Consider the following 27142-nt stretch of genomic DNA (forward strand, 5'->3'; position numbering starts at 1 on the left):
GGTTTTATTTATCTTGCAGTTCCTATGCAATAGGTTATCTCCCCGGCCTAGTAGGGAAGCTCATCTCTCCATCTAAAACAAAGGCACTGCTCACGGAGAGGCGACAGATGTTATCTTGTAAAACTCTGTTTTCAAATCTCCAGATCCTGAGGCACTGCATGCTTGCAGCAGACCTCACTAACAGAGGGTGAAGGCTGAGTTTACACCTGGTCTAACCCTCCCCAGATCAAATCTCAGTTTTAACTAATCCTTGTGGAAGTACAAAGGGCTGGTCCTGCAAGACGGTTTTTCACCAGTGTTTCTCTGGGGGTAAAAAAAAGACATGGCCGGGCGCGGTGGCTCCCAGCACTTTCGGAGGCCGAGGTAGGCAGATCATGAGGTCAGGAGATTGAAGCCATCCTGGCCAAAATGGTGAAACCCCATCTCTACTAAAAATATAAAAATTAGCTGGGCATGGTGGTGCATGCCTGTAGTCCCAGCTACTTGGGAGGCTGAGGCAGGAGAACTGCTTGAATCCTGGAGGCAGAGGTTTCAGTGAACTGAGATCACATCACTGCACTCCAGCCTGGCAACAGAGCGAGACTCCATCTCAAAAAAAAAAAAAAAAAAAAAAAAAAAAAAAAAAAAAAAAAAGACAGAATCCACAAGGTAAGTGACGGCGAAGTGGGGCACTGGCTATGCTGACTTGGTGTTCGGAAATGCCGAGGTAAGAGGAGGAACTGAGGCAAGGTGGCTGCTCCTGTTTCAGTTACCTAAACTCTCCATGACTGGAGCCCATGGAGATTTTTAGACTAGTTGACTCACTGGGTCCTGCCTAAGACCTAAGAAACTGGTAGAGTTTCCTAAGAAATGAAGAGTGAAAATCATCAGTGCCATGGCAATTCTCTTTGAAGAAAAGATCATAGGTCCTCATAGGTTATTCAAAAACCTTGCAAACTATACATTCAAAGGATAAGACCATTTCAACTGGGAAGTAAGGAGGTACTAGAATGCATGTGCATCAGGACTCAGAGAAAGAGAAGATGAATGTGGTCTGGGAAGAGTGGAAACAGTTACACGTAAGGGATAGGACTTGAGCTGGGGCAATGGAAAGTGAAACGGAGTATATTCATGAAGAGAGCATGGCTTGGAAAAAGGCACGGCAGCTGGAGAAAGTGAGGCTGAGAAACAAACAACAAACAAGCAAATCTGCTAGGTTAGGAAACAGAATCTACTGGAGACAGTGAGGGAAAAAGACATTTATTACAGGTTGAGCTTCCTATATCCAAAAATCTGAACTGCTCCACCATCTGAAATGTTTTTAAATGCCCACGTGGTACACAAAGAAAAGTCTCACTGGAGCATTTTGCATTTCGGCTTTCTGGATTTGGGATGCTCAACTGGTAAGTATAATGCAGTTTCGTTTCAAAATCAGAAACAAAAATCCCACGTCTGAAACACTTCTGGTCCTAAGCATTTTTGGATAAGGGGCATTCAATCTGAACTTTTTTAGGTTTTTATGGCCTATCAGTGTTTCCCAAAAATATCTGGTAAGTTTTCTCAGATACGATGTTACTCACAATATTAATCACTTTGTATTTTACCGTTTTCTGCTTTCTCAAACTTTTCTCAAAGTGAAGCAAGTGTTTTAAACAGAAACCAAAAACTCTGTAAGCTAGAAAGCCCATAATGGGAGAAAGTGTTTTTGTAGAATAGAATTCCGGGGTAAGGCTGGCAGTTTCTGATAAGAAAAGTGTCAGGGAAGAAAACATAAGGAAAAATGCAAAGCAACGATCCTAGAAAACAAATAAAAATAAAACATTGACTATTCAAATCCTTTCTCCTTTTGAAAAATCAAAAGCTAAACAAAGACAGTTTCCTAGAGATGGATTTATTTGGAGAAGAAGAAAAGCAAGATAGTCTGTGACCAAGATTCTCAGGGCTAAGACTATTTGAATGTAATTATAGAATGGTATGGGAAAGAAGAAGGCACTTTGAGGCCAGAACAGAAAGCCTTCTAATCTCAGCTGTCACCTGGCTCCACCCTAGCAAGTCACCACTTGATAAGTTTTAGACAAAACAGAATTAAAACTAAGTGAGCCAGAGAGGAGAGCTGGAAATTTTTTTAAAAAAATCCTGTTGATGATTACTTAAACAGAAAAAAAAAGAAAGACTTCAAGTCAGTCTTTAAAAATAGAGGCCTTTCTTAACTGGTTCAAAAATAAGACTGTTTCTGATAGGGTGGCCTGAAAAAGGTACTGGCACTAGAGACAAACAAACTGCGCTCTCCATCCCAGGTGAAGGGGTCCTTTCAACAAATCAACATTGACATTTATATGACCACAGAGTTGCATGAGTAACCAGGGGGCTGGTACCACTTCTCTCCCAGAGGAGGCGGACTTCGGGGGCTGTGGTAAACAAATACCTTCCATCCTACAGTAATTCTCTCCTGGCAGCTGGGGTGATCTAAGACAGGAACCTCAGTCCTCAGCCTCCCTCTCTAAGAAACTGTTTCTTTTGGCAGATTTCCTGGTCCCTATTAGAAATATTTCTCATGCGGTTTAGCAGTGGTGGGATGCGGTAGGAGAAAGCCACTCCAAAATTTCCGTCTTTCATTCAGGCTTAGAAATATGTTGCCTCATTTTCATCCAAAATTTGTTGGTTTTATTGGATGCCCAATTTCTTCCTTCTTTCCTGTCATGAAACTGAAGTCACCTCTTCCAGCTATAGACGGGCAGCACAGTTCCTGCCTTACGGGCCAGAGTGCTGTAAGATTCTCAGGGCATTCAAATCACAAGTGGTGTCAGCTTCCAAGGAAGAGAGTGACAACTGGGAGAAGCTCTAGTCTGTCTGTCTGTCTGTCTTTCTATCTGTCTGTCTCTCTTTTCAAATGGGAAAAGAACTGTGTGGTCCACAGTGACATGTGACATTGGTCTAAATCCCTATGGAAGTCCATGATTCATTCTATTTTCATCCCCCAGCTAAATGATCATGCAGTCAGAACTAATTAATGAAAATCTTATCCATTAGACTGTAGGACTCCGGTCATATTTGTTTCACTTGACATTATATTTCTAGGGTCTGGCACAGGGCCTAGCACATCGTAGATGCTCAAGAAAAATTTGCTGAACAGTTGAACAAATAATTTAAATATACTACTCACATTGTTTTGTGATTTTTTTTCTGCTTGTCTTTGAATTCTGAGATCTTTTGAGAAGGCCATTGGAGACAGGCAATAAACGTGTGATGAATCAATGAATACATGAAGAAATTGGTAAGGTGGGATAGAATGCTAGGTACTTGAAAGCAGTGTAGTAGGTAAAGGTCCTATTACGTTTAGATCCTGTCCTCTGTCTCTACTATCAAAATGACTTTATTTTATTTTTTTAATGACAGGGTCTGGCTCTTTCACCCAGGCTGGAATGCAGTGGTATCATCATAGCTCACTGCAGTCAAATGGCTCTTGTACGGTTATATCTCTCCTGGTTACCATTAAGATATAGGTATTTACCTACAGTCAAATTGGCCATCCACTCTTTCATTAACATCTATGTTCTCAAGTCATCCATTATTGATCTATGGCCTGAATGTCTCATCAGTGTGGTTAACACACTAATAGGCTATTTGTTGAGTCTGCCACAGTGAAAAACTGCACTTATGTTTACTTTTTAAATCCGAAAACTGTTACCATTTTGCCATCTGGAGAATCCCTTTGAGAGGTTTTGGAGTCTGCACTTGGCCTTCTCCATATTCAGATTCAAGTGGTGAACATGTTTTTAAAATTTATTGTGTTTTCAGATGTCATGGGAAGACATCTTGAAAGGAACCCTGAAGAATTAGTGATTGAAAAGGTTACTAAATTTAAGCTGTCAGCAACCCCTTAAAGCATCTGCTGAGTGAACAGGAACTCTGAACTGTGAGCTTGGCTTTTCTATTTTTAATACAAAGACTGACCTTTAGTCAAAGAAAGGTACAAACACTCCTCACCACACACACACCAACAATGTTATTGGTGAAAAGGGGTCCTTATTTCTAGTTGCAGCCAGTGTTTTCTTTGGTAATGTTCCTTCTAAGAACCATATTCTAAACTCCTAACCATTGCCAATTATTTCACTGAAATTGAGGAGAATGGTTATATAAACCTGGGGTTACTCCTGTCTAACAATAAAGCTGTTAAAAATCTGTGATTTACACAGGCAATTTCAGAAACCAATGCTTCTAGGAGCCCTGGAACAAGTGTATCCAGGACATTATCTGGGTGGGGGGGATGATTTAAAGTCCTGTTCTGGACTCGCTACTGTGGAGAGTATGAAAATGTATCATGTACCCTGCGACCTTACACACATACACATTTGATGTCAAGAACTCACTAAATTCCAAGTGTCTAGAATTTGCAATAGCGTAAGTACCTTATACATTAAGATAAACAGGATTTGTCTTTTTGCAGGGGCTCAATTTGTTAATGATGGTGAATATTAGCTGTCAATACTTTGCTGTCGCCTGAGGCAGGGTGGAAGATTTCATTGTGGAGAACAGTGATATTTATTTAAACCAATGCATGGCACTCCTTGATGCTAAGGGAGAAGAAGGTGGCTAGGTGCTTTGTTTGTTGGGAAGGTCTTTGTTGAGCCTGCCACAGGGCACAACAGCAGGGCTTGCACTGGAGAAGCGCTATTAAATCCATGTGTTCTAATGTTTATAAATCGGCCAAGGACTTACACTGTCTCCAAATGCACCAGGAACATATACACATTTGCCTAACAACCTATTTAGGACTGTATGGACAATTTGACAGAGAATCAAATAAACCTAAGATAATGTGAGTAGAAAACACCATTTATATAGAGATGTCTTTGGTTTAGAAAGATGCCCTGGCATTTCATCAATAGGATATACAGCTATCTCTGTGTCCCATGACTGTTGCGTAAACACTAAAAAAGTACAGCAAAATGGATTCGCCAAAGCAGTAAATTAAATTCTGCCCTTCTTTCCCACCCACTTTCTCTCTCCTCCAATCTCTCTCCCCTTCAGGAGAAACTAAGAAGCATAAATAATTATGTTATTAATATTTCAGGATGTAAAATGAAGTGATTTATAGCAGAATACTAACTGCTTATGAAAACAGCATAAAATTGCAAAGGTCTGCCGGAAAATATAAGTGTGACAGGGATGACATATTTATTCTTAGAGGACATTAGTCATCTTACACCAGGGCCCGAAGCCCTTTCCTATGGAACAACCACAGTAGGACTGAAAAGAGTACGAGGGTCAAAGTTCCTGCAGGCTGTCTCTTTCCTTCACATGCAGTGGGACACTGTGGTGGCAACAGTCCAAGGACGGCGTTTTTGAGACCAGGTTTCACTGCTACTCAATATTAGACCTCAGGGTAAGCCAAGTAATCTCTCTGGGACTATATTCATTCTTGCTAAAAGAGAGGGAAGCTAAGAATAGCCTGTTTCCTCCCTACCTGCAGGGTCATAATGAAGATGATGGAATAGATTTAAAGTACTTAAAAAGCAAAAGTGCCAGCCAGGCACGATGGCTCACGCCTGTAATCCCAGCACTTTGGGAGGCCGAGACGGGCGGATCACGAGGTCAGGAGATGGAAACCATCTTGGCTAACATGGTGAAACCCCGTCTCTACTAAAAATACAAAAAATTAGCCAGGCGTGGTGGCAGGCGCCTGTAGTCCCAGCTACTCGGGAGGCTGAGGCAGGAGAATGGTGTGAACTTGGGAGGCAGAGCTTGCAGTGAGCCCAGATCACGCCACTGCACTCCAGCCTGGGCAACAGAGCGAGACTCCATCAAAAAAAAAAAAAAAAAAAAAAAAAAAAAAGAAGCAAAAGTGCCAAAAATTGAAGATTTTTTTTTTGGTCACAGAATCTTTGTGTTGCCATCAATAAACCGCTTCTCAGGTATGTTCTGTTTTTGTTTGTTTCCTTTTGTAAAGTGAGGATACTAGACAAAATACATCTGATATTTTCCGATATTTCCCCAATTCTAAGATTATCAAGCCTCCTCTGAACAGCTTAGCAGATGGGAGGGTAGCAGAGAAGAACTGATGAAAGAAGAAATCAATAGTGGCAGGGAGTGGTCTGAGTTAGCAACAACAGCGACAATCCCAGATAATAGGTTGATTTGACTCAACAGCCTTATTTTAAAGAGTAGGAGTCTATATTCTGAATAGGTCAACATAGTCAGGGCATTTTTAAGAGTACAATGATTTGAAGACTTCAGAATTTCTTTCTTTACACCCCAGCCCCCACCACATCCATTACTGATCTTGGCATTCCTATTATGTTAATTAATGTGAGTTTGTCTTGCAAGAAAACCATTTTTTTCAGCCACTATCTTCTAAGAAACATTTATTTAGTCCAATCTAGAACCTGTACTTCTGGCTAGCATATCCCTTGCTCTCTGCTCTGTTACAGACTTCTTCCCTACTACCTGTACTACTGTCTCTTCCATATGCTTACATCTTATCGCTTTAACAAAATTATGTGCTTCTTGAACAAGAGAGCATGCTCTTCTAATGTCCCTATATTTATGTGCTATATCTCATCCCTCCAGGCCCCCTGCCACACTAAGAATCCACACCCCACTGCTGCTGTTTTTGTCTGAGGAATGCAAGAGATGTTCTGCATAGAGTTTCTTCATTGGTAACTATCAATCAAAGTCAGTGTTCCTCAGCTTACATTTCATGCTCAGCCCTAGGCTGGACACTGAATAAGACACAGAATAATATAAACATAAAACGCCATCTAAATTCTCCCCTCAGGGATGTGTACACCAGTAAGGAGACAAACATACATTTGCAGAAGAAAACTACCCAGGCTTGATCACTGACGGTGTCTCAGACAGTTGGTGATTAACCACCAGATGACTGATTCTTGGCACTAACAGATGACTTCTCCCTGCAATTAATTCTAACACATTGATCAAATATTCTATATTTCCAAAGTAGTACCCAGCCAAGGTATGAGAGAAAGATAAAATCCAGAATTGAAAACAGAGAGTAGAATATTATGAGATAATAGGAAAATCAATGAAGCATATTTATCGAGCACCTATGATATGGTTTGGCTGTGTCCCCACCCAAATCTCATCTTGATTTCCCACCTGTTGTGGGAGGGACCCAGTGGGAGGTAATTGAATCATGAGAGCAAGTCTTTCCCATGCTGTTCTTGTGATAATGAAGAAGTCTCATGAGATCTGATGGTTTTATAAAGAGGAGTTCCCCTGCACAAGCTCCCTCTTTTTGTCTGCTGCCATCCACGTAAGAAGTGACTTGCTCCTCTTTGCCTTCTGCCGTAATTGTGAGGCCTCTCTAGCCATGTGGAACTGTAAGTCCATTAAACCTCTTTCTTTTGTAAATTGTCCAACCTCAGGTATGTCTTTATCAGTAGCTCGTGAAAACGGACTAATATGGTAAATCGGTACCAGTACAGTGGAGCATGGCTGAAAAGATACCTGAAAATGTGGAAGCAACTTTGGAACTGGATAACAGACAGAGGTTGGAACAGTTTGGAGGACTCAGAAGACAGGAAAATGTGGAAAAGTTTAGAACTTCCTAGAGACTTGTTGAATATCTTTGACCAAAATGCTGATAATGATATGGACAATGAAATCCAGGCTGAGGTGGTCTCAGGTGGAGATGAAAAACTTGGGAACTGGAGCAAAGGTGACTCTTGTTATGTTTTAGCAAAAAGGCTGGCAGCATTTTGCCCCTACCCCAGAGATTTGTGGAACTTTGAACTCGAGAGAGATGATTTAGGGTACCTGGTGGAAGAAATTTCTAAGCAGCAAAGCATTCAAGATGCAACTTGGGAGCTGGTTAAAGACATTCAGTTTAAAATGGAAAACAGAGCATAAAAGTTTGGAAAATGTGCACCCTGACAATGTGATAGAAAAGAAAATCCCATTGTCTGAGGAGAAATTCAAGTGGGCTGCAGAAATATGTGTAAGTAACTAAGAGCCAAATGTTAATCGCCAAGACAACAATGGGGGAAAAGTCTCCAGGGCATGTCAGAGAACTTCCCCATCACAGGCCTGGAAGCCTAGGAGGAAAAAATGGTTTTGTGGGCCAGGTCCATGGTCCCTCTGCTGTGTGCAGTCTAGGGACTTGGTTTCTTGCATCCCAGCTGCTCTAGCTGTGACTAAAAGGGACCAAGGTACAGCTCAGACTGTGGCTTCAGAGGGTGCAAGTCCCAAGCCATGGTGGCTCACATGTGGTGCTGAGTCTGCAGGTACACAGAAATCAAAAACTGAGGTTTGGGAATCTCCACTTAGATTTCAGAGGATGTACGAAAATGCCTGGATGTCCAGGCAGAAACTTGCTGCAGGGGTGGGGCACTCATGGAGAACCTCTGCCAGGGCAGTGCAGAAGGGAAATGTGGGATGGGCACCCCCACACAGAGTCCCCACTGGGGTGCTGCCTAGTGAAGCTGTGAGAAGACGGCCACCATCCTCCAGACCCCAGAATGGCAGATCCACCAAGAGCTTACACTGTGTGCCTGGAAAAGCCACAGACACTCAACAGCAGCCTGCGAAAGTAGCCAGGAAGGGTGCTATACCCTGCAAAGCCAAAGGCAGGCCATGGAAGCCCACCTCTTGCATCAGTGTGACCTGTATGTGAGACATGGAGCCAAAACAGATCATGTTGTAGCCCCTCTGTTTTGGCCAATTTCTCCCATTTGGAATGGCTGTATTTACCCATTGCCTGTACCCCCATTGTGTTTATGAAGTAACTAACTTGCTTTTAATTTTACAGGTTCATAGGTGGAAGGGACTTGCCTTGTCCAAGATGAGACTTTGGTCTTTGGACTTCTGAGTTAATGCTGAAATGAGTTAAGACTTTGGGGGACTGTTGGGAAGGCATGATTGGTTTTGAAATGTGAGGACATGAGATTTGGGAAGGACCAGAGGTAGAATGATATGATTTGGCTGTACCTCCACCCAAATCTCATCTTGAATTCCCACATGTTGTGGGAGGGACCTAGTGGGAGGTAATTAAATCATGGGGGTAAGTCTTTCCTAGGCTGTTCTTGTGATAGTGAATAAGTCTCACACGATCTGATGGTTTTATAAAGAGCAGTTCCCCTGCACAAGCTCTCTCTCTTTGCCTGCTGCCATCCATGTAAGAGACATGACTTGCTCCCCCTTGCCGTCTGTCATAATTGTGAGGCCTCCCTAGCCAAATGGAACTGTAAGTCCATTAAACCTTTCTCTTTTGTAAATTGCCCAGTATCAGGTATGACTTTATCAGCAGTGTGAAAATGGACTAATACAACTATTAGGTGCCAATGATGCCAGACACTTTTGGGAGATATGGATCCAACAATAAAGTTCCTGTCCTCAAGGACCTTAGGAGGGTGAGGACAGGATCATGAGATTCAGAAAGCATTTATTGGGTACTTGTTATATGCCTGCCACAGTGACAGGTGATGAGGGGGATGAAGTAATTGATAAAATAAGACTGACATCCTAAAGTGAAAGTACAAACTATCAGTAATAATTTAGTAAAACAGTATAATAGAAGTCATCATGCAGTGAGAGCTAAAGGGCATTGAATGTAGAGACTTTTTTCAGGAACAACCTAAGTGGAAGTTAAAAAAGTCTCTCAGAAAGGAAGATGTAAAATATGGCATCACTGAAGCTATTATTTCACCCTTTCTTGGAAATCTTCCCAGACTTGTCGTTCTGCAACTGTCTCTTCTGTCTTATCTCAGATCAAATTAGTTATTCTCTCCTGTGAATCCTGGGACACAGGTCATGTCCCTGCTACAGCATCTACCAATATTGCATTATTGATGTTGGTCATCATGTCTGCCTCCTCCAATAGAGTGTAAACTTGCAGCTGTTCACACCACAACTAGCAGAAGCTTAGCACATAGAATACCCCTTTTATGATAATGTGAAAAATTGAACCAAAAGTATTGAGTTGTTTCCATTTAAAATAAACAGATAAAGGAAATGTAGACTATACATACAATGGAATATTATTCTGTCTTAATAAAAGAAGGAAATCTTGCCATATGCAACAACATGAATAAACCTTGAGGATATTATGCTAAGCAAAATAAGTTAACAGCAGAACACAAACTGCATGATTCCACTTACATGAGGTATTTCAAGGAGTCAAATTCATAGAAACAGAGAGTGGAATGGTAGTTTCCTGGGCATGGGGAAGGGAAAATGAGAGTTGCTAATCAACGGGTATAAAGTTTCCATTATGCAAGATAAATAAGTTGTAGAGATCTATGCTACAACAACTAGCCTATAGTTAAAAATACTGTATTATACACTTAAAATCTGATCAGAGGATAGATCTCATGGTAGGTCTTCTTACCATAATAAAAAAGAAAAGAAACATAATCCAATATATTGTGTGAATTCATTTCAGTTCTGATTACAGTAAAAAAACCTATTAAATGCCATTTGAGAAAATCAGAGAAATATCTACACATACTATATATTAGATGATACAAAATAATGTTAATTTAGATATATATCTGTAACACATTTAGATATAAATATGTAACACATTTTCACATTTTTTTTTAAAAATGTAAAATTCACAAAGAATATTGCTCTTGCCCTAACAAGAGAACAAGTTAGATTCTCTACAAATCCTTGTTATTTTCAACTATAAGAAAGTTGAGGTTGCAAAGCCCTTAATGAATTATAATCCATAAGGTGACAAGACTTTCCTGGGAGATATGAGACCACAAGTGATTTCAAGTTTTACAGAGAAATGGTAAGAGGAGAAAGCTGCCATAAATGCAGGTAACAAGAAAATAGCTGACATTTTCACACACTGTAAAAGGAAGAGTGTGAAGTGTCATGAAAGCTGAGAGTCCCTGGGAGCTCCAGGCAGAAGGACAGTCTATGTCAACCTCCAGAGTCTCTTCCATGAACCTTCACCAAGTGCTAACAAAAGAAGTTGAGAACAAGAAAGGAAAAAAGATTTTAAAAAAGAAACCCTCTGGGTTAGGGGAAGATACACAAGAGAAATGCTCCTGCCCTCTCAGTCTTACCTAAGGGTGAAGCGTGACCACGGGAAGGGAGGAGCATTGGGAAGGTGCCCTCTAGGGCCCAGCATGCCAGGCCTGCTGTGGCAGACAGAGCAGAAAAATGAAGAGAAAGCCACCAGGCAGTCCCCAGTAAGTAAAGAACAACTGTCTGCCTGGTGAGGCTGAGGAGGTTGAGAAAAGCCATCCTGAGAAGCAGGTGCACTAGAGGGCCTTCTGAAGCCTGAAGATGTGACAGGAAAACTGAGACAAACTCTTCAGATCCCCAGCTCTGGTTAAGGGCTTGCTTTGATCCTTCCCTCCAATATCTGAAATTTACAGTGAACCAGGTATAACAAGCAATAGTGTAGCCCAGATCCAGATTGGATGGACTCAGCCATACTAGTGGACTGACAGAAGAAAAGGCATGTGATTTTCTGAGTGCACATATTATTCACATCAGTCATCACTGTTCTGCTGCTTGACATTTGTTAAAAAAAAAGCAAAGGGAAAGCCTGACACAAAGCAAGAAAATACCAAACACAAAGCAAGAAAATACCACCAAAAAAGTAACGATTCAATAATACAGTCTAGAGATAGCCCAGAGGTTGAAATGTATAGATTAGGATCCTAAAATAACTATAAAAATATGTTAAAGAATCTATAAAGTTGAATAATGTATGTGTAAAAATGGAAAATTTCAGAAAATCCATTGAAAGTATTTATTAGGTGGTGCAAAAGTAATTGCTGTTTTTGCCATTGAAAACAGAAATACTAAAAATGAAAAATTCCACATTAGATGGTTTCTACTAATGATAAGCTCCTTGATAAGTTTATCATTAGTAGAAAGTATCAGTAAACTTGAAGACAGACCAATAAAAATTATATAAACTGTATACAAAGAAAAAAAGAATTTAAAAAATAGAACAGAGTATCTGAGATTTGTGAAGCAATGTCAAATCACCTTACTTATATAATTGGTATCCCAGAAGAAAAAGAAAACAACAGAAAAAGACATTTGAAAAGATAATAAGCAAGAATGTTCAAAATTAATGACAGGTATTAATTCATAGATCCAGGAAACTAGAGAACCATAAACAGGATAATGACAAAGAAAACATATACAGGCACATCAAAGTCAAACTACTACAAAACAAAAATAAAGATAAATGATTAATAGCAGCCAGAGAAAAGTGTATTACATTTAGGGGAGCAATGATAAAAATGGCTTCTCATCAGAAACAATGAAAGTCAGAAGACAGTGGAATCATTTCTTTCAAGTGTTTTAAGAAAAACAAAGCAAACAATAACTGCAACTCCAAAATCCCCCAAACCTGTGGATCTAGAACTCTACATAAGTATCATTTAAAAATGAAAATTAAATGGCAATATATTTAGACAGATAAAAACTCAAAGAATTTGTTTCCAATAGACTTGAACTAAAAGAAACATTAAATTAAGGTTTTTAGACTTGGGAAAATGACACCAGAGAGACCTTGTTATGTGAGAAAGAATGAAGAACACCAGAACAAGTAAATAAATATGCAAGTAAATATGAAGGCCTTATTAAAATGACATGCATGCACGTGCACACATGCACACATACACTCTTAAATGATAATTGACAGTTTAAAATAAAAAAAAAACCACATTGCAATGAGTAGTTTATGGCATATATAGAAGCAACATATATAACAAAAGCACAAAGTGAAAAGGTATTAATTTGCAATCTGCCAGCCTCAGCCTCCCAAAGGTATGGTGGTATGAGCCACTGTGCTCAGCCTAAAGGCAGATATTATCAGCCTGGATGAAAAACCTAGGACCAGCTATATGTTGTTTACAAGAAACACACTCTAATGATAAAGACATAAACAGGATGAAAGCAAAAGAATGGGAAAATATATGCCATGTTAAACACTAACCATAAAAAGGCTGGTATAGTCAAAATATAAAATGCTTAGGGGTGTATTTGACAAAAGATGTGCAGCACTTCTATATTAAAAACTTTAAAATATTAGTGAATAAAATTAAATGATATATAAATAAAAGGAAAGATGTGCTATATTCATAGATAGGAAAAATCAATATTATGCAGATGGCAATTCTCCCCTAATCGTTCCATAGATTTGATGCAATTATAATCAATATCCCAGTAGAATTTTTTATTGTAGAAACTGATGACTAATTAGAAAATTTATTTAGAAAAGTAAAGGAGTTAGAATAGCCAAAACAATCTTGCAAAAGAGTTAAAAGACTTACTCTTTATTGACTCTAAGACCTATTACTTGTTATATTTGGTATTAATTGGTGAGAAGGTAGATCAATCAGAAAAAACAGAGAGTCCTGAAGTAGTCTGTATCACACATATTACAATTAGCACATTTATGAAATGGACATTAAAGCAATCCACCTGTGCTACTACAATATTATAGACTATGAAAAAATAATAAACCTAATACCTTTTTCACAACATATACAAAAATTAGTTCAAGATCAGTCACTGATCTAAATGTAAAGCTTAAAACAATACAGCTTTCAGAAGAAGACAAAGCAAAATATCTTTGTGACCTTGGTATACGTCATAATTTCTTAGAATACAGAAAATGCTTAGCATAAAATTTAAAAATTATAAACTGTACTTCATCAAAACTTGAAACTTCCATTCATGAAAAGATATCATTAAGAAAATAAGTAGGTAAGCCTACTAGGTAAAAATATTTGCAAGATATATCTCACAAAACACACGTATCCAAACTACAATAAAGAACTCCTACAATTTACCAATATGAAGACAAACAACCTAACTAAAACTAGGCAAAAGACATGACAAGATATTTTCTTAAACAGATAAGCAACTATACAACAAGCACATGAAAAAGAGCTCAACACTGTCAGTAATTATGGAAATGCAAATTAAAAACACCATGAGATACTACCCCACCACTGCTAGAACAGCTAACAGGAAAAAGACTGACAATACCAAATGTCGGAGAAGATGTGGAACACTTGGAGTTGCTTAGTTGTTAGTAGGAATGTAAAATAGCACATCTCATTTGAAAAGCTGTTTCACAGTTTTTTTTTTTTTTGTATGTATAAGCATGTTTATTATTATTTTAATTTTTATGTTTATTTTAGATCCAGTGCATCTTAGTGTATGCAAATTATATCTTAATGAAAATAAAATTTAAAAAGTGGAGTTGTCAGGAAAAGAAGAAATAATTCTTCTTTTCTGTGAAGATGGAATAATGTCAGCATTAACCAGAAGAAAAGAATTGGATCTTCCAAAGGAATCCTTTTTTAAAAACAATTTTACAACTTTGTTGAGATTTAATTCATGTGCCATATGATTCACCCATTTAAAGTGCATAAACGGTTTAAAATATATTCTTAGTGTTGTTCAACCATCATTACAATCAGTTTTAGAACATTTTCATTAACACCCCAAAAAGATGTTGTACCATTAGCAGCCACTCCTCATTTCTCTCCAATCCTCTCCCCACCTCCAGGCCTAGACAACTAACCTTTCTGTCTTGACAAATTTGCCTATTCTAGACATTTCATACAGATGAAATCAACAGTGTGTGGTCTTTGTAACTAGCATCTTTCACTTAGCACAATGATTTCAAGGTTCATCCATGTCATATCACCTATCAGTACTTCATTTTTTAAATTGATCAATAATATTACAGTGAATTGACACAACATTTTATTTGCCCATTCATCAGCTGATGGGCATTTGGGCTGTTCTCACTTTTCAGCTATTATAAATAATCCTGCTATGAACATTAATGTGCGATTTCTTGTGTGGACATATATTTTCATTTTTCTTGCATACATATCTAGGAGTGGAATAGCTGGGTCATATGGTAGCTTTATGTTTAACCTTTTGAAGAATTTTCAGACTGTTTTCCAAAGCAGATGTACAATTTTACATTCCTACCCGTGGTGTATGATAATCCTGTTTTTTTTTTTTTCCACATCCCTACTAACACTTATTATCTCTCTTTTTGATTAGAACAATCCTAGTGGGTGTGAAACTCTATCTCATTGTCATTTTGATTTGCATTTCCTTCATGACTAATGACAGTGAACATCTTTTCATGTGCTTATTGGCCATTTGTTTATTTTCTTTGGAGAAATGTCCACTCAGATCCCAAAGAAATCTTTGATAGATCAAGTTATTTGCTGATTGAAAATAAAATAGTTCATGTGAAGTGAGAATGCATAGATTTTAATTTACTTGAACCTCTACCTAACTTGGAGATCTTCCACTCCAAGCTTTGGATCTTGGAGCTCCAAAAGTTGCATGGGTTAGCTCCCCTGTTGTAAACACTAACTATGTATCCTCACCTGGATGCATGAATTAAAGGTGGTTCACAAAGCAGCTTATCATCAGAAGCACCTGGAAATGTGGGAAAAATGGATTCTTGGGACTAAACAATTGAATCTGAGTTTTTCGGTAAGTCTCAGGTAACTATATAAAAAGAAGGTTCACCAGATGTTTCTAACGATCATTTCAGCCTTAGAATTACTGAAACTACTTCATTGAGTGGTTAATGCCTGCTGCCCATGTTGGGTGCCATAATGGTGGGTCTGATTACACAATCTTGAGTAGAACTTCAGACATACTTCTTCCTGTAAACTGAAGCCATCACTCATGAAAGATTAGTTTGTTGCATTAATCTTTAATTCCTCCCTGTCTCCCAGACTTCAAAGACTTGGACATGGAGACATGGCAAGGAAGTAGAGAGAGAACAAAAAGAAGTAGAGGAATGAAAAACAGCAATAAAGAAGATGTTAAGTGGTTGTAGAGAAACGTGAATACCAAGTTTATAGAATGCATTGTAAAGGTCAGATGAGAATTTAAATCAGATCTATGCAACAGGAAAACCTAAGGACAGATGTGTCTAATTTTGTATTGTGTTTTGACCCAGCTTAATTATATCTATTTGACCCAGTTCAATTATATTCTATCACTAACTTCAAAAAGAATATTTAACACTCAAAGTAGAGGTGCCAAATTCATTAAAGTTGCTACTACATGCTATTCAGCCTTCCTCCTTCCCGCCACCTCTTCCTCCTTAACTCTTTACAATCCAGCCTCTATATTCAAAGCAACAAATTCAAAATCTGCTCCTCTAGTGGCCACTAGTGACTGGACAGCTCACTGCCTAATTCATCAGTCCCTTTTCAGACTTCATTCTTCTTGACAGCTTTGCAGCATTGAATCCATTTACATTCCCTCCTTCTTGATCACCTGTGCTCTCGTGACTGCCTGGATAGAGCCCACTTCACTCTGTTCCCTCATGGGATCAGCATCTGTTATTGAGGTTCATTCATGGGTTAAGTGCTGAGTCACAAAACTGAACTGGGCCCGGACCCTGCCTCCAGGAATTTCAGTTTAGTAAGATGTCCTCCTGCTTCTACAGTCTGACCTCTCTCATAGATTCTTGGACTGCTCAAGCCCCCTTTAACACAAGCACACCTAATGTTCCCATCTTCTCAGCTCTCTGATTTTCTCTCAGGGATGTCAGCTATTCTCTTTGGAGGTGATCCCCAGTCCTGGACATCTAGCCCTAAGCTCCTAAGCTTGGCAGTCTTGTCTTCTATGGTCTAACTCAAGCCAGCCTTCCATTTCCTTCCCCATTTCTCTCCAGAAAGCATTTGGTGTTTTGTCTAAATTGGACCTCTTGCTGTTCTTCAGACAGGCCTTTCCTATTCTAGTTTCCATGCCTTTAATCATACTGTTTCCATCTGCTAAAAAAACTCTCCCTATCTGTGCCTATAGAAAAATCACTCATTCTTTAAAGCCCATTCCAAATGTCATCTCTTGCAAGAAGATTTCTCCAATTCCTTCCATGGCCTTCTGTTTCCCGAAACTAGATGTATGCTCTTTTTCCTTCCTTACTCTCATGCCACTCTGTGCTTGTGTAAGTCCTTTATTTATTTCATCTTAATCTGAGTGACCATATTGTCCTCCACTCTAACCTGAGACTTCATTGGGCAATGACTGCTCTTGTTTACTTCTGTGTCCCCAACACTGAGTGGCTTAGAAGTACACTCACAACCATACTCAACATGCCCTTAGTGGACTGAATTGAAATCCAGAGACTGAAGGAGAAATCATGATAGCAGCCCACCTCCCCTACCCCTCCGGCCCATCATCATTTCTTGAAAATTATCTTTAGGAAATACGATTTTCAAGATGATTTTTTTTTTTCCATGAAATGTCTTAGTTTGCAGACAACTAAGATATCCCTCTCTGGTCAGGGATAGAACGATTGCTGTAGCTCTTCTAGGCAGCTGCTGGTGGTGAGCACTTAGGGGAAGTAAAACCAGGGGAGGAGGAGAGCCGAAGAGATCCATGTTCCCATCTTGATTTCCTAGTTATTTCCTGTGTGACTTCACCCTAGTTATTTATCTTCTCAGAGTCTCAGTGGAATAAAGTTAATCTTCTCCATAGGACTGATGAGAAAATAAGCAGAATTTTATATATGTTTATAAATTTATAGTTCTATATCTTCCTTAAATACTATAGCTCTAGTCCCAGTAATAAGCCACCGGACATGGGAATCCAGTTCATACTTCTTCCTCTTGAGGAAATTACATCGACAAATGGAGTTTTAGTACCATAAACTATCATCAAAATTTGAGACTTATAAATGCTCTGTTTAGCCACCATGATCTTTCTTTACATAAAACATTAAGAAAATATTCAAAGTACCAGACTGGGCAAAGCAGAGTACTCTGGTAGTAGTGGGTGGGGGCGCGTAGAAGCCCCTCTCAATGCCTCCCTACATGCTATGGTGGTGGGGGACAGAGTTTTCAAACACAGACTCAGAAATCTGATGCTCAGGAGAATACCAGTTGAAAACCAGTTTTAAATACCTGCAAATTCTACTTGGATCACTTTAAAGGCTTTTGAGATTAGACTTGACCAAGAATTCAACACGGGTCTTTCTGGAAGCATGGAAAGCTGAGACTCCAAGAACAGCTAAACAGGTAAGTGGGGCCACTGAATTCTGGGAGGTACACATGAGCATGCACAGATGCATATGGAATTTAGGGTTTCCAAAACATAACAAGCACATTAGTCTCCTACTCCCAGGCCTTTATAAACCCCCACAGTTGTGAATAAATGGGACCTGTTACCACTATTTTGGCCTTTGTACACACTGAATGCAACAATGTAAAATGCATCTGATAAGAAATGGATGGGAACAATTAAACATGTAAATAGTGAAAGAAGGGTGGTGAGATTATAGATAATTTGTTTTGTAATTTTTTAAAAAAATTAATAAACCATTTTTTTAACAACATATATGTGTGTATGTACATGTGTGTGTACTTTTTTTAGAGGAATACCAAAAGGTAAACCAGTAAAAAAGCCCATTTGTTTGATACATCAACTCACTCTGCCTCTAGTTAAACCCCTTACCAAACCAAACCAAGCCAAACAATAACAACAACATAGCAGGCTGAGTTAAATCAGAAGCAAGGCATCTTTCATTGACTATAAACTATATTAAATGTGTTTTCAGAACATACAAGCTTTGGGGACACTTTTGCTTTTCAAGTAGCTATTTAAAACCTGACAAAGACATTAAAAAAAAAAAAATACACATACGGAGCTTACGCTTTTGGTTTAGTGCACCTTCGGAGTCTTATAGCAATTCCTTAGCAAACTTCTGCTAGAAGGTTTAATCTATATGGAAGGAAGTTCCAATTATTATTTTTAATGGAGATAAAATACTTGAAAAATTAAAGTTTAGGTCGGGCGCGGTGGCTCACGCCTGTAATCCCAGCACTTTCAGTGGCCGAGTTGGGCGGATCACGAGGTCAGAAGATTGAGACCATCCTGGCTAATATGGTGAAACCCCATCTCTACTAAAAATACAAAAAATTGGTGGCAGGCGTCTGTAGTCCCAGCTACTCGGGAGGCTGAGGCAGGAGAATGGCTTGAACCCGGGAGGCAGAGCTTGCAGTGAGCCGAGATCCCGCCACTGCACTCCAGCCTGGGTGACAGAGCAAGATTCCATCTCAAAAAAAAAAAAAAAGAAAAAAAAAGAAAAATTAAAGTTTAAAGAATGTTAGAGTTTGCAACAGATGGTGATCACTGGGTAAAAAAGACATTTAACTGTGCTTGCTATTGTGAAATTGGAATTTCATAAAGGGGTGAACATGAGAGTTAGGGAAGAAACACGGGCTTAGTTTGAGCAGACATAAATGTTCCTCATTCATGTGCTCATTCTCGTTTGTCAATATATTCAATCAAAAAATAAAAAAAGGTCTCTGTCTTTTATCAGTCATGATTCTTAAGCCATTTCACCTAAGAAAAAATTAAAGTTTTTGATAAGAGAAACATAACCTTTAGGATAAAAGAGATAGATGTCAAAATCCTGAAATGGTTTGTACAATCAAATAATACATAAAGAAAAAAGGAAATGACTAAAAATATTCTGTAAGCCTTATTTCTGGTATTGATCATGATTTTCTTTCACATTCAGCAGTATTTGTTTTATATGAATCTTTGTAAATTACTGTCCTTAGTATTTTCTTTGGAACGTGATACAGTAATTCATAAGCATTTTAAGGAAAAATACATGATGGTTTTCTTCACATCTTTTTTCTTTTGTATGCACTTAATAATTGTGGGCTTACGACCTTCAAAAGAAAAGCAAAGACTAAAATGTCCTCTATTTATGCTAGAGCTACAAAAGTTGATTACTTCCAAAATCAAAGAAAACCATGGGTATATTAAACACATTTTCCATTGGGTTTCTTAAAAATTAGGGAAAAAAAGAAGGAAAATGACATTGGAAATGATTTCAGAAAAAAATGCATAATGACTGATATGATTTGGCTGTGTCCCCACTCAAATCTCATCTTGAATTGTAGCTCCCATAATTCCCACGTGTTGTGGGAGGGACCCAATGGGAGGTAACTGAATCATGGGGATGGATCTTTCCCATACTGTTCTCATGACAGTGAATAGGAGTTTCACGATGGTGGTTTTATAAAGGGGGGTTCTCCTACACAAGCTCTCTCTTGCCTGCCACCACGTAAGACGTCCCTTGCTCTTCCACTATGATTGTGAGGCCTCCTGAGCCATGTGGAATCGTGAGTCAATTAAACCTCTTTCCTTTATAAATTATCCAGTCTCAGGCATGTCTTTATTAGCAGCATGAGAACAGACTAATACAGTAAACTTTGGATTTGATTCAACTATGATATAAAATCTTTATGCTATAACTTCCTTATCAACAAACTATAAGGAATGTAAAAAAGTTTCCATTATTATAATTTTTGGAACTTACTTTCAAAATCCAGGAAAAAGTGTGGATAGTTTTCAATTTCCCTGGTAAGGACTTTGAGCAGGTTTCCCATCCCAGCAAACCTAGGAAAGGCAACACAAAACCAAATACCATTAGCAACATAAAAAAAAAATAGACTTGCATGAATATCCCTGGGCCCCCCATAGCTACCTTTGAATACCAGAAGCATCTCCAACCCAGGGGCTGAGCAATAACGTAGCAATTCATTTCTGAATTGGTGACAGATAAATATCTCTGAGGTGCTGGGTCTCTAAAACTTAGGGACATGTGACCTAAGTCATACAAAGTATGATAATGATAGAAGTGTTACAAGCTCTCTCTTGAGAATACACATGCAGTCCATATCTCGTTCACCATATTAAAAAAACATAAATAATAGTCTATGAAAAGAATCAGGTATTTTCGTTATAGGAGACAAAGTTTAGGAATATTCTCCAAAGTGCCTCCCTTACACTTTTCCTAATCCCCTGGATCCTTACAACAAATGTTTCGGCTTTGCTTTGTTTCCTTTAGATAGATGTGGAACATATCACATCAGTGGACAAGACAACAAAGGGGGCATTTTAAAAATAACTGTCCAAAAAAGTAAGTTCCTGAAAGCTCATGAGGAATAGAGTTTAGAAAACATAGATTTACACTGCCAGGAACTCCTCTTAACATGTATAAGAGGCCAGATTTCTCAGAGGAGTGGCCCCTGGCAACTTAGATGATCTTGTGATCTGATATTTCAATGGTAATGACATTGGATACTTCTGGAAGCTTAACAATGAAAAGGCATAATGCCCAAAAAGTTACTCTCCATAAAATTGCAGCCTAAGATATTTGCAAAGGTGAGTCAAATCAACAGAAAAATACAAACCTATTACATATCAGCAGCCTAACAAAAAGAATAGCTAACATGTAGGGTTTTTTTTAATAAACAAAAAATTTCTACTGCTCTCAGTTCTAGACATTAAACTATCTTCTTAGGGAAGTCACCAATCCACACATTCATTCAACACATATTTACGGATGAGCAATTAGATGCTGGGCACTGTGCTCTTGGGAAGACATTCCTCTAACTCTCTGTAAGTGAACTCTTGTGCCTCAGATATCTCAGTTTGTGAAGGATCAATCTGAAAAATTACTTAACTGGTGCAAGGAAACTGCTGGGCTTCAATTTTCTATGGCTATAATTTCTAACAATATTTATGTTGATACAAGGAATTTTAAAAAACACACCACTCTAAGCAAGATGTGGCGAGAGAAGAATGCACTAAAAGGATGACTCTGTGCATGAGAATATGTAGCAAGCGGTGGAATCTGTTCTCCGTAATCCTCCACTGGGAAAACACACATTTGCAGACATACTCCCCGATATAAATCACTAACATGAAACCAGAAGACAGACTGTTTAAGTAGTCTAACCTTTGTTAGACGGCCCAGAAGACAGACTGTTTAAGTAGTCTATCCTTTGTTAGACGGCCGGTGTCTAATCCCAGCTGTTTTCTACTACCTCTGTTATCCAGGCCAAGAGATTTCATCTCTGTAACCCCCAGTTTCCTCATCTGTAAAATAAACTTTTGAAAAGGATCTATTTCATCGAGTTGTGAGAATTAATGAGATAAAAGTATAAAATGCTTAGCACAGCACTTACAGGAAGTGCTCAAGAAAAATTACGTACTTTTACTATTGATGATGATAGTTACCATCATCATCGTCATCTACATGATTATCCTAACAGCCTTCAAATGCTTGTGTAGGATTAGGCTATGAAAGATGGATTATAATAGGCTGTATGTTGTGCTAGGAAAGAGAAGACAAACAGAGAAATGATGAGAAAAATATTCTAACCATATAGTTGTCTGAATATTAAGTAACTTGCCTAGTGAGACAGTGAGTTTTCTCTCGCTGGTGATAGTTACGTAGAAAAATGCTATATCAGCCCTTAACATCATCGGAAAAATGAGTTATGTGTGGGGCAGAAGGCTGGACTGGACCCATCCTAGACATCTCCCACCTTGAGGTGTAGGAATATATTCGGGCATGCGCGCACATGCACACACATACACACACGCTGGAAAGCAAACATCATATTTCTCCCTTCTCAAAAATTATTATTTGTCTTTTCTGTCATTCTTCCATTCCTTCCCTGCCTTTATGCACATTTCCTTTTAAGATATTTTTGAGCAAAACCTTGTGTGAGGTAGGTTCTGCCGAATTAAAGGTTGGGCTGGTAGAGTCCATCCCTGCCACTGGGCAGCACTCACTACCCCTCCTGGGTCTCTAGGAAAGGATCTGTTTCCAGATTAATGAACAATTTCAGATTAGGCCTGGAGTCACTTCTTGTAAGAAGATGATTTTACTGTTTTTAGGAGTACTGATTTTCATACAAAGTGCTTTAATGGAAGTTAAATATTCTTAATTTTCCTAGTTTTGTGCTATGAATGTGTCAAAGGAGACTTGCATGGATTGGGCTTCCCCCTAAAATTCTGTCCTGTATGTGATTTTACTGTCAGAGTACCTGAGTAGAAGATATGCCAAGCCTTTGAAACTCATAACAGATAGAAACAAACACATCTAAAAGTATGTCCAAATATTAGCTGTGGAATTCTATCTCTTCAAAAGGTTATCTCAGTGGATTGACTGATATCATCAGATATTTTTGAGCATCATTCTAACATGAACCAAAGTTAATCACTTGAAAATCCTAGGATTCTAGATGTGTCACCTCTCAAGCAGGGACCTCTAGGACAATGACTGTGGACACTGTGTAGAAATAGAGTACAAGTCTAGTCTCATAGAACCTAGAAAACAAGTGTTTCATCTCATTATGGCCTAATGATGTGATGCTTACTGCCCCACTCCAAGGTTGATAAGAATTAATGCGAGTGTCTTCTGATTTAGGGGGACCTGCAAAGTGAATTGGTCCATCATCACACAGATGGTCACCTAGTAGACACCACAGTTATTTTTAATTGGACCCAGAGTTTCACTTGGAAAGGCCTCTCATCCATATCCTGCATGACAGATTACTCTCCAAGTTTTTCAAGCAGCTCGTCAGTGAATACAAAATATATATTGCTATTACCACAGTACTTGGTAAATAGCTTAATTAATTCATATACAGCTTATTTTTTATTATTTTATCTCATTCAATAAAATAACTAGTTATTATGCACTATTAGAGAATGCGAATAAACAATGGAAGTAGGGGCAGTAGGAGAGTAAAAGTGAAATAGTAACATAAAGGTAGAGGCAAGAAGTAGATTAATAATAAGCCATCCCATCCAGAACATTTGTTGGAGATGGCTTATCGTTTGCTCTTGGATAGACAAAGCAAAGCAATGTCTCCTTCAATATTTGGTGTTCAGAAAATACAAACAGGTTATACTAGAGAAATATAGCTTTTTGCTTTGATTGACTGATAAAAAAGAAAGAGAGTCATGGCTAACAGAGAGTCAAGACAATGAGAAATCTCTCCTTGGGTTTCTAAAGGAGAAGCTGTTTCACAGAGGAAGTCATATTTGAGGATGAGATGAGTCTCAGGGCTCCCATGGGCAGAGCTGTGGTTACACATCCAAATGGGTGGCAGAGTAGCTTGGTTGGGGTGTACTCTGAAGGGCTGGGAACTCTGGTTTCTACATTCTATTTTGGTGATTCCAAGGATACCCTCCTAATGTGACCTGCTGTTGGGTCTATCCCAAGGTCCATCAGTTTACCACCTTTCCCTATGGTGTGAGAGCTTATATCAGAGGGAATACGGCAATCCAGCGGGCACTCTGAGCTCCCTAGGATGACTTTAATCTGAGTATCTGAGTTTATCACTTAAATATAGTATGTTGTGTATACTGTAAAGTTTAGAATTACTTTAGACATACATATACAAATATGTACACACACACACACACACACACACACACACACACACACACACAATGACTCCCTTGGAGTTCAGAAATCATTTCTAAGTTGAAGCCCTATTGTGACATAATGTAGCTACACTGGTGCACATGGAAGTTTTCAGATCTAAATTCGTTCCTGTGGGGAGGGTCTGGTAGGGGTGGAGCAAGGACAGAGAGTACAGGTTGAGTATTCCCCAGTTTCAAAAACCTGAAATCTGAAATGCTCCAAAATCTAAAACTTTTTGAGCACTCACACGACACTCAAAGGAAATACTCACTGGACTCCAGATTTTTGTATCTGGAAGGTTCAACCAAGAGGTATGATACAAATATTCCAAAATAAAAAAAAATCTGAAATTCAAAACACTTCTGGCCCCAAGCATTTTAGATAAAGGATACTCAACCTATACAAGGTCTTGGCTGTCAGATTAAGAGACAGGAGAGGATATGCCAGTTGGATAAGCACTCGTGAAGGGATGGGGTCCTGAAAATCAATATCCTTTATTTGGATGTTTCCTGCTTTGGAGAGTGGCATTGGAAGGTGGTCCTCCTTTCATCCATGTCCTCTCTGGGAGGCCTTTTACTCTTAGAGGTGCCAGTCTTCCCTGCTTAGATTTTCCAGGACTCTGCTCCTTCTCTACTGAAGTGAAGGTGTCTGGGCATCTGGGTCCCTGGGTCCCTGGCACTGGCTGGGTCTATTTTCCCATGCATTGCAAGCTGGGACTAACTTATAGAGATTAAGACACAGTCTTGAGAATCTGAAGCACAGAGTAGGCCAAAGTAACAATACGATGTGTTGACTCAGCTCATTCTCAAACATGACTTCTGTGAAACAGCCTCTTCTCTTAGAAACCAGAGGAGGTTTCTCTTTGTCTTGACTCTCTCTTAGCCATGACTCTTTTTCCTTGTTTTTCATTAAAAAAGCTGTACTTTTCTAGTTTAACCTGTTTGTATTTTCTGAACACCAAATCTTACCCCAAAAGGTGTGTACTGTAAGTAATACATGAATAGCATCATAGAAAAGAGTGCTTGAAAGAGCCTCAAGAATATAAGGCACCATCTAACTGCCTGTTACTCCAGAGCAAGTCATTGTAGCTGTGAATCTTGGGTTCCTCATTTGCACCACAGTATGATAATAGTATCTCCTGCATGGAACTCTTATCAGGACTAAATGAACTGGGTGTGAAAGCACCACGTATACCATAAAGGACTGGGCAAATATTACCTATAATTGTTCAACATTACAACTCCTCTTACAGTTTAAGATATTCAGGGAATCTGACAAATGGATTAATGTCCCCAGCATGGTATGATTCCATATGATTTCCATTTTTCTTTATTTTTCAATATTGGTGTCCTAAGATCCATGGTCCTTTATGTATACCTTTTCCACATTAAACTATAACCAGGTAAATGCTTAGCGGCATTAATAGCTGAAAGAGACTTTTCTACATGCAAGACACTGTATTTTAGATACATTTTCTTATTTCATATTCAAAATGTACTTGGGGGAAGATATATATTATTAGAGATTGGAAAACTAAGAATTATTAAAATTAAGTATAGAAGCTGATTAAAAAACATAAATTCTTACAAAAGACAGCTAAATTTTCAAAAGAACAATTTTTATATAAGTTTGTGATAGAGGCTTCAGGTAATTCTACAAAAATTAAAACCCATTTTCAATGCAAAATTCCCAAACATAAACAAATGCTTTTAAGAATATGAACAGTGAGGTCACTCTCTTAGTAATACTAGGATTATCATCAAAGATTTTACTTTTTTTTTCTTTTTTTGAGACAGAGTCTCACTCTGTTGCCCAGTCTGGAGTGCAGTAGCGCAATCTCGGCTCACTGCAACCTCCGCCTCCCAGGTCCAAGTGATTCTCCTGCCTTAGCTTCCTGAGTAGCTGGGATTACAGGCACCTGCCACCACGCCCAGCTAATTTTTGTATTTTTAGTAGAGATGAGGGTTCACCATGTTGGCCAGGATGGTCTTGAACTCCTGACCTCAGGTGATCGACCTGCCTTGGCCTCCCAAAGTGCTTGGATTACAGGCGTGAGCCACCGCGCCTGGCCAGAATTTTTACCAAACAATTGTGTCTATGTGTACCCCATGTCATATAGCACAAAGTCTAGAGAAAATAAATGTCTAATAAAGAAAACCCAACCAAAGTGGTTCATAAATACTTCTACTGAAAAGAAATGAAATGCCAAAGAACAAAGAGTTAACACGTAGATTTTCTAGCAATCTGAAGTGGGGGACTTGGGGTGGCTGCCCGCTCTGGTCCTAGGAGATCTGGTTTATCTTCCGCAACACTGACTCTCCTGGTGAGAGCGACCTACCTAAATAAAAGGAAAAAGCAATGCCTATCCCATGAAAAGGTAGTCTGATAATAGTTTGGGTGGCAAGTTTCTTCTTCCTCCTTTGGTTCTCTAATGAACATGCTACCTTTAACAATTACTCTGAGAGAATGACTCAATCCCCAGGGCAGTTACAGGTGGTGTATGCACTGAGAGAAGACATGGCTTCAGCATTCAGGTGATGCACATTCTATTTAGGGAAACAGCACGAGTTTAATTAAACAATTTAATCTATCTAAAAGCACATATCACATTCCTGATAAATTGTAAATACTCAAAGATATTAATTGAATATGAAAATAACCTTATGTCCCCAGTACATATTAAGTAACAGAGTAATTATAGTTATTAATTCTATGATTTATGAGAGAAACAGGAACATCAGCATTCTATTGAGTGCCCACTGTGTGTGTGGCACTAAACTTGAAGCCTTCACACACTTTATTTCATGCAAACCTTACATCAAACATCAGGTAACTATAATTATCTTCACATTGATTGGGGGGATGAAAAGGAGGCTCAAATATCTAAACAATTTTCCAAATACTACAAGAAAATACAAGAATCACATT

General features: G+C 38.7%; 1 protein-coding gene across 4 annotated transcripts in view; it reads right to left on the reverse strand.

The window, feature by feature from the left end:
* The window catches only part of CYRIA (CYFIP related Rac1 interactor A), a 108768-nt gene that overhangs the window by 16672 nt on the left and 64954 nt on the right, over window positions 1-27142 (reverse strand). For all 4 annotated transcript variants that reach the window (XM_011749313.3, XM_071076261.1, XM_071076260.1 and 1 more), the window contains one exon: window positions 20306-20385. In XM_011749313.3, the coding sequence (XP_011747615.1) occupies window positions 20306-20375 (70 nt within the window). In that variant the 5' untranslated portion in view covers window positions 20376-20385. The remainder of the gene's footprint in view (window positions 1-20305; window positions 20386-27142) is intronic.

This window comes from Macaca nemestrina, chromosome 13 (assembly GCF_043159975.1).
Source record: "Macaca nemestrina isolate mMacNem1 chromosome 13, mMacNem.hap1, whole genome shotgun sequence".
NCBI lineage: Eukaryota > Metazoa > Chordata > Mammalia > Primates > Cercopithecidae > Macaca > Macaca nemestrina.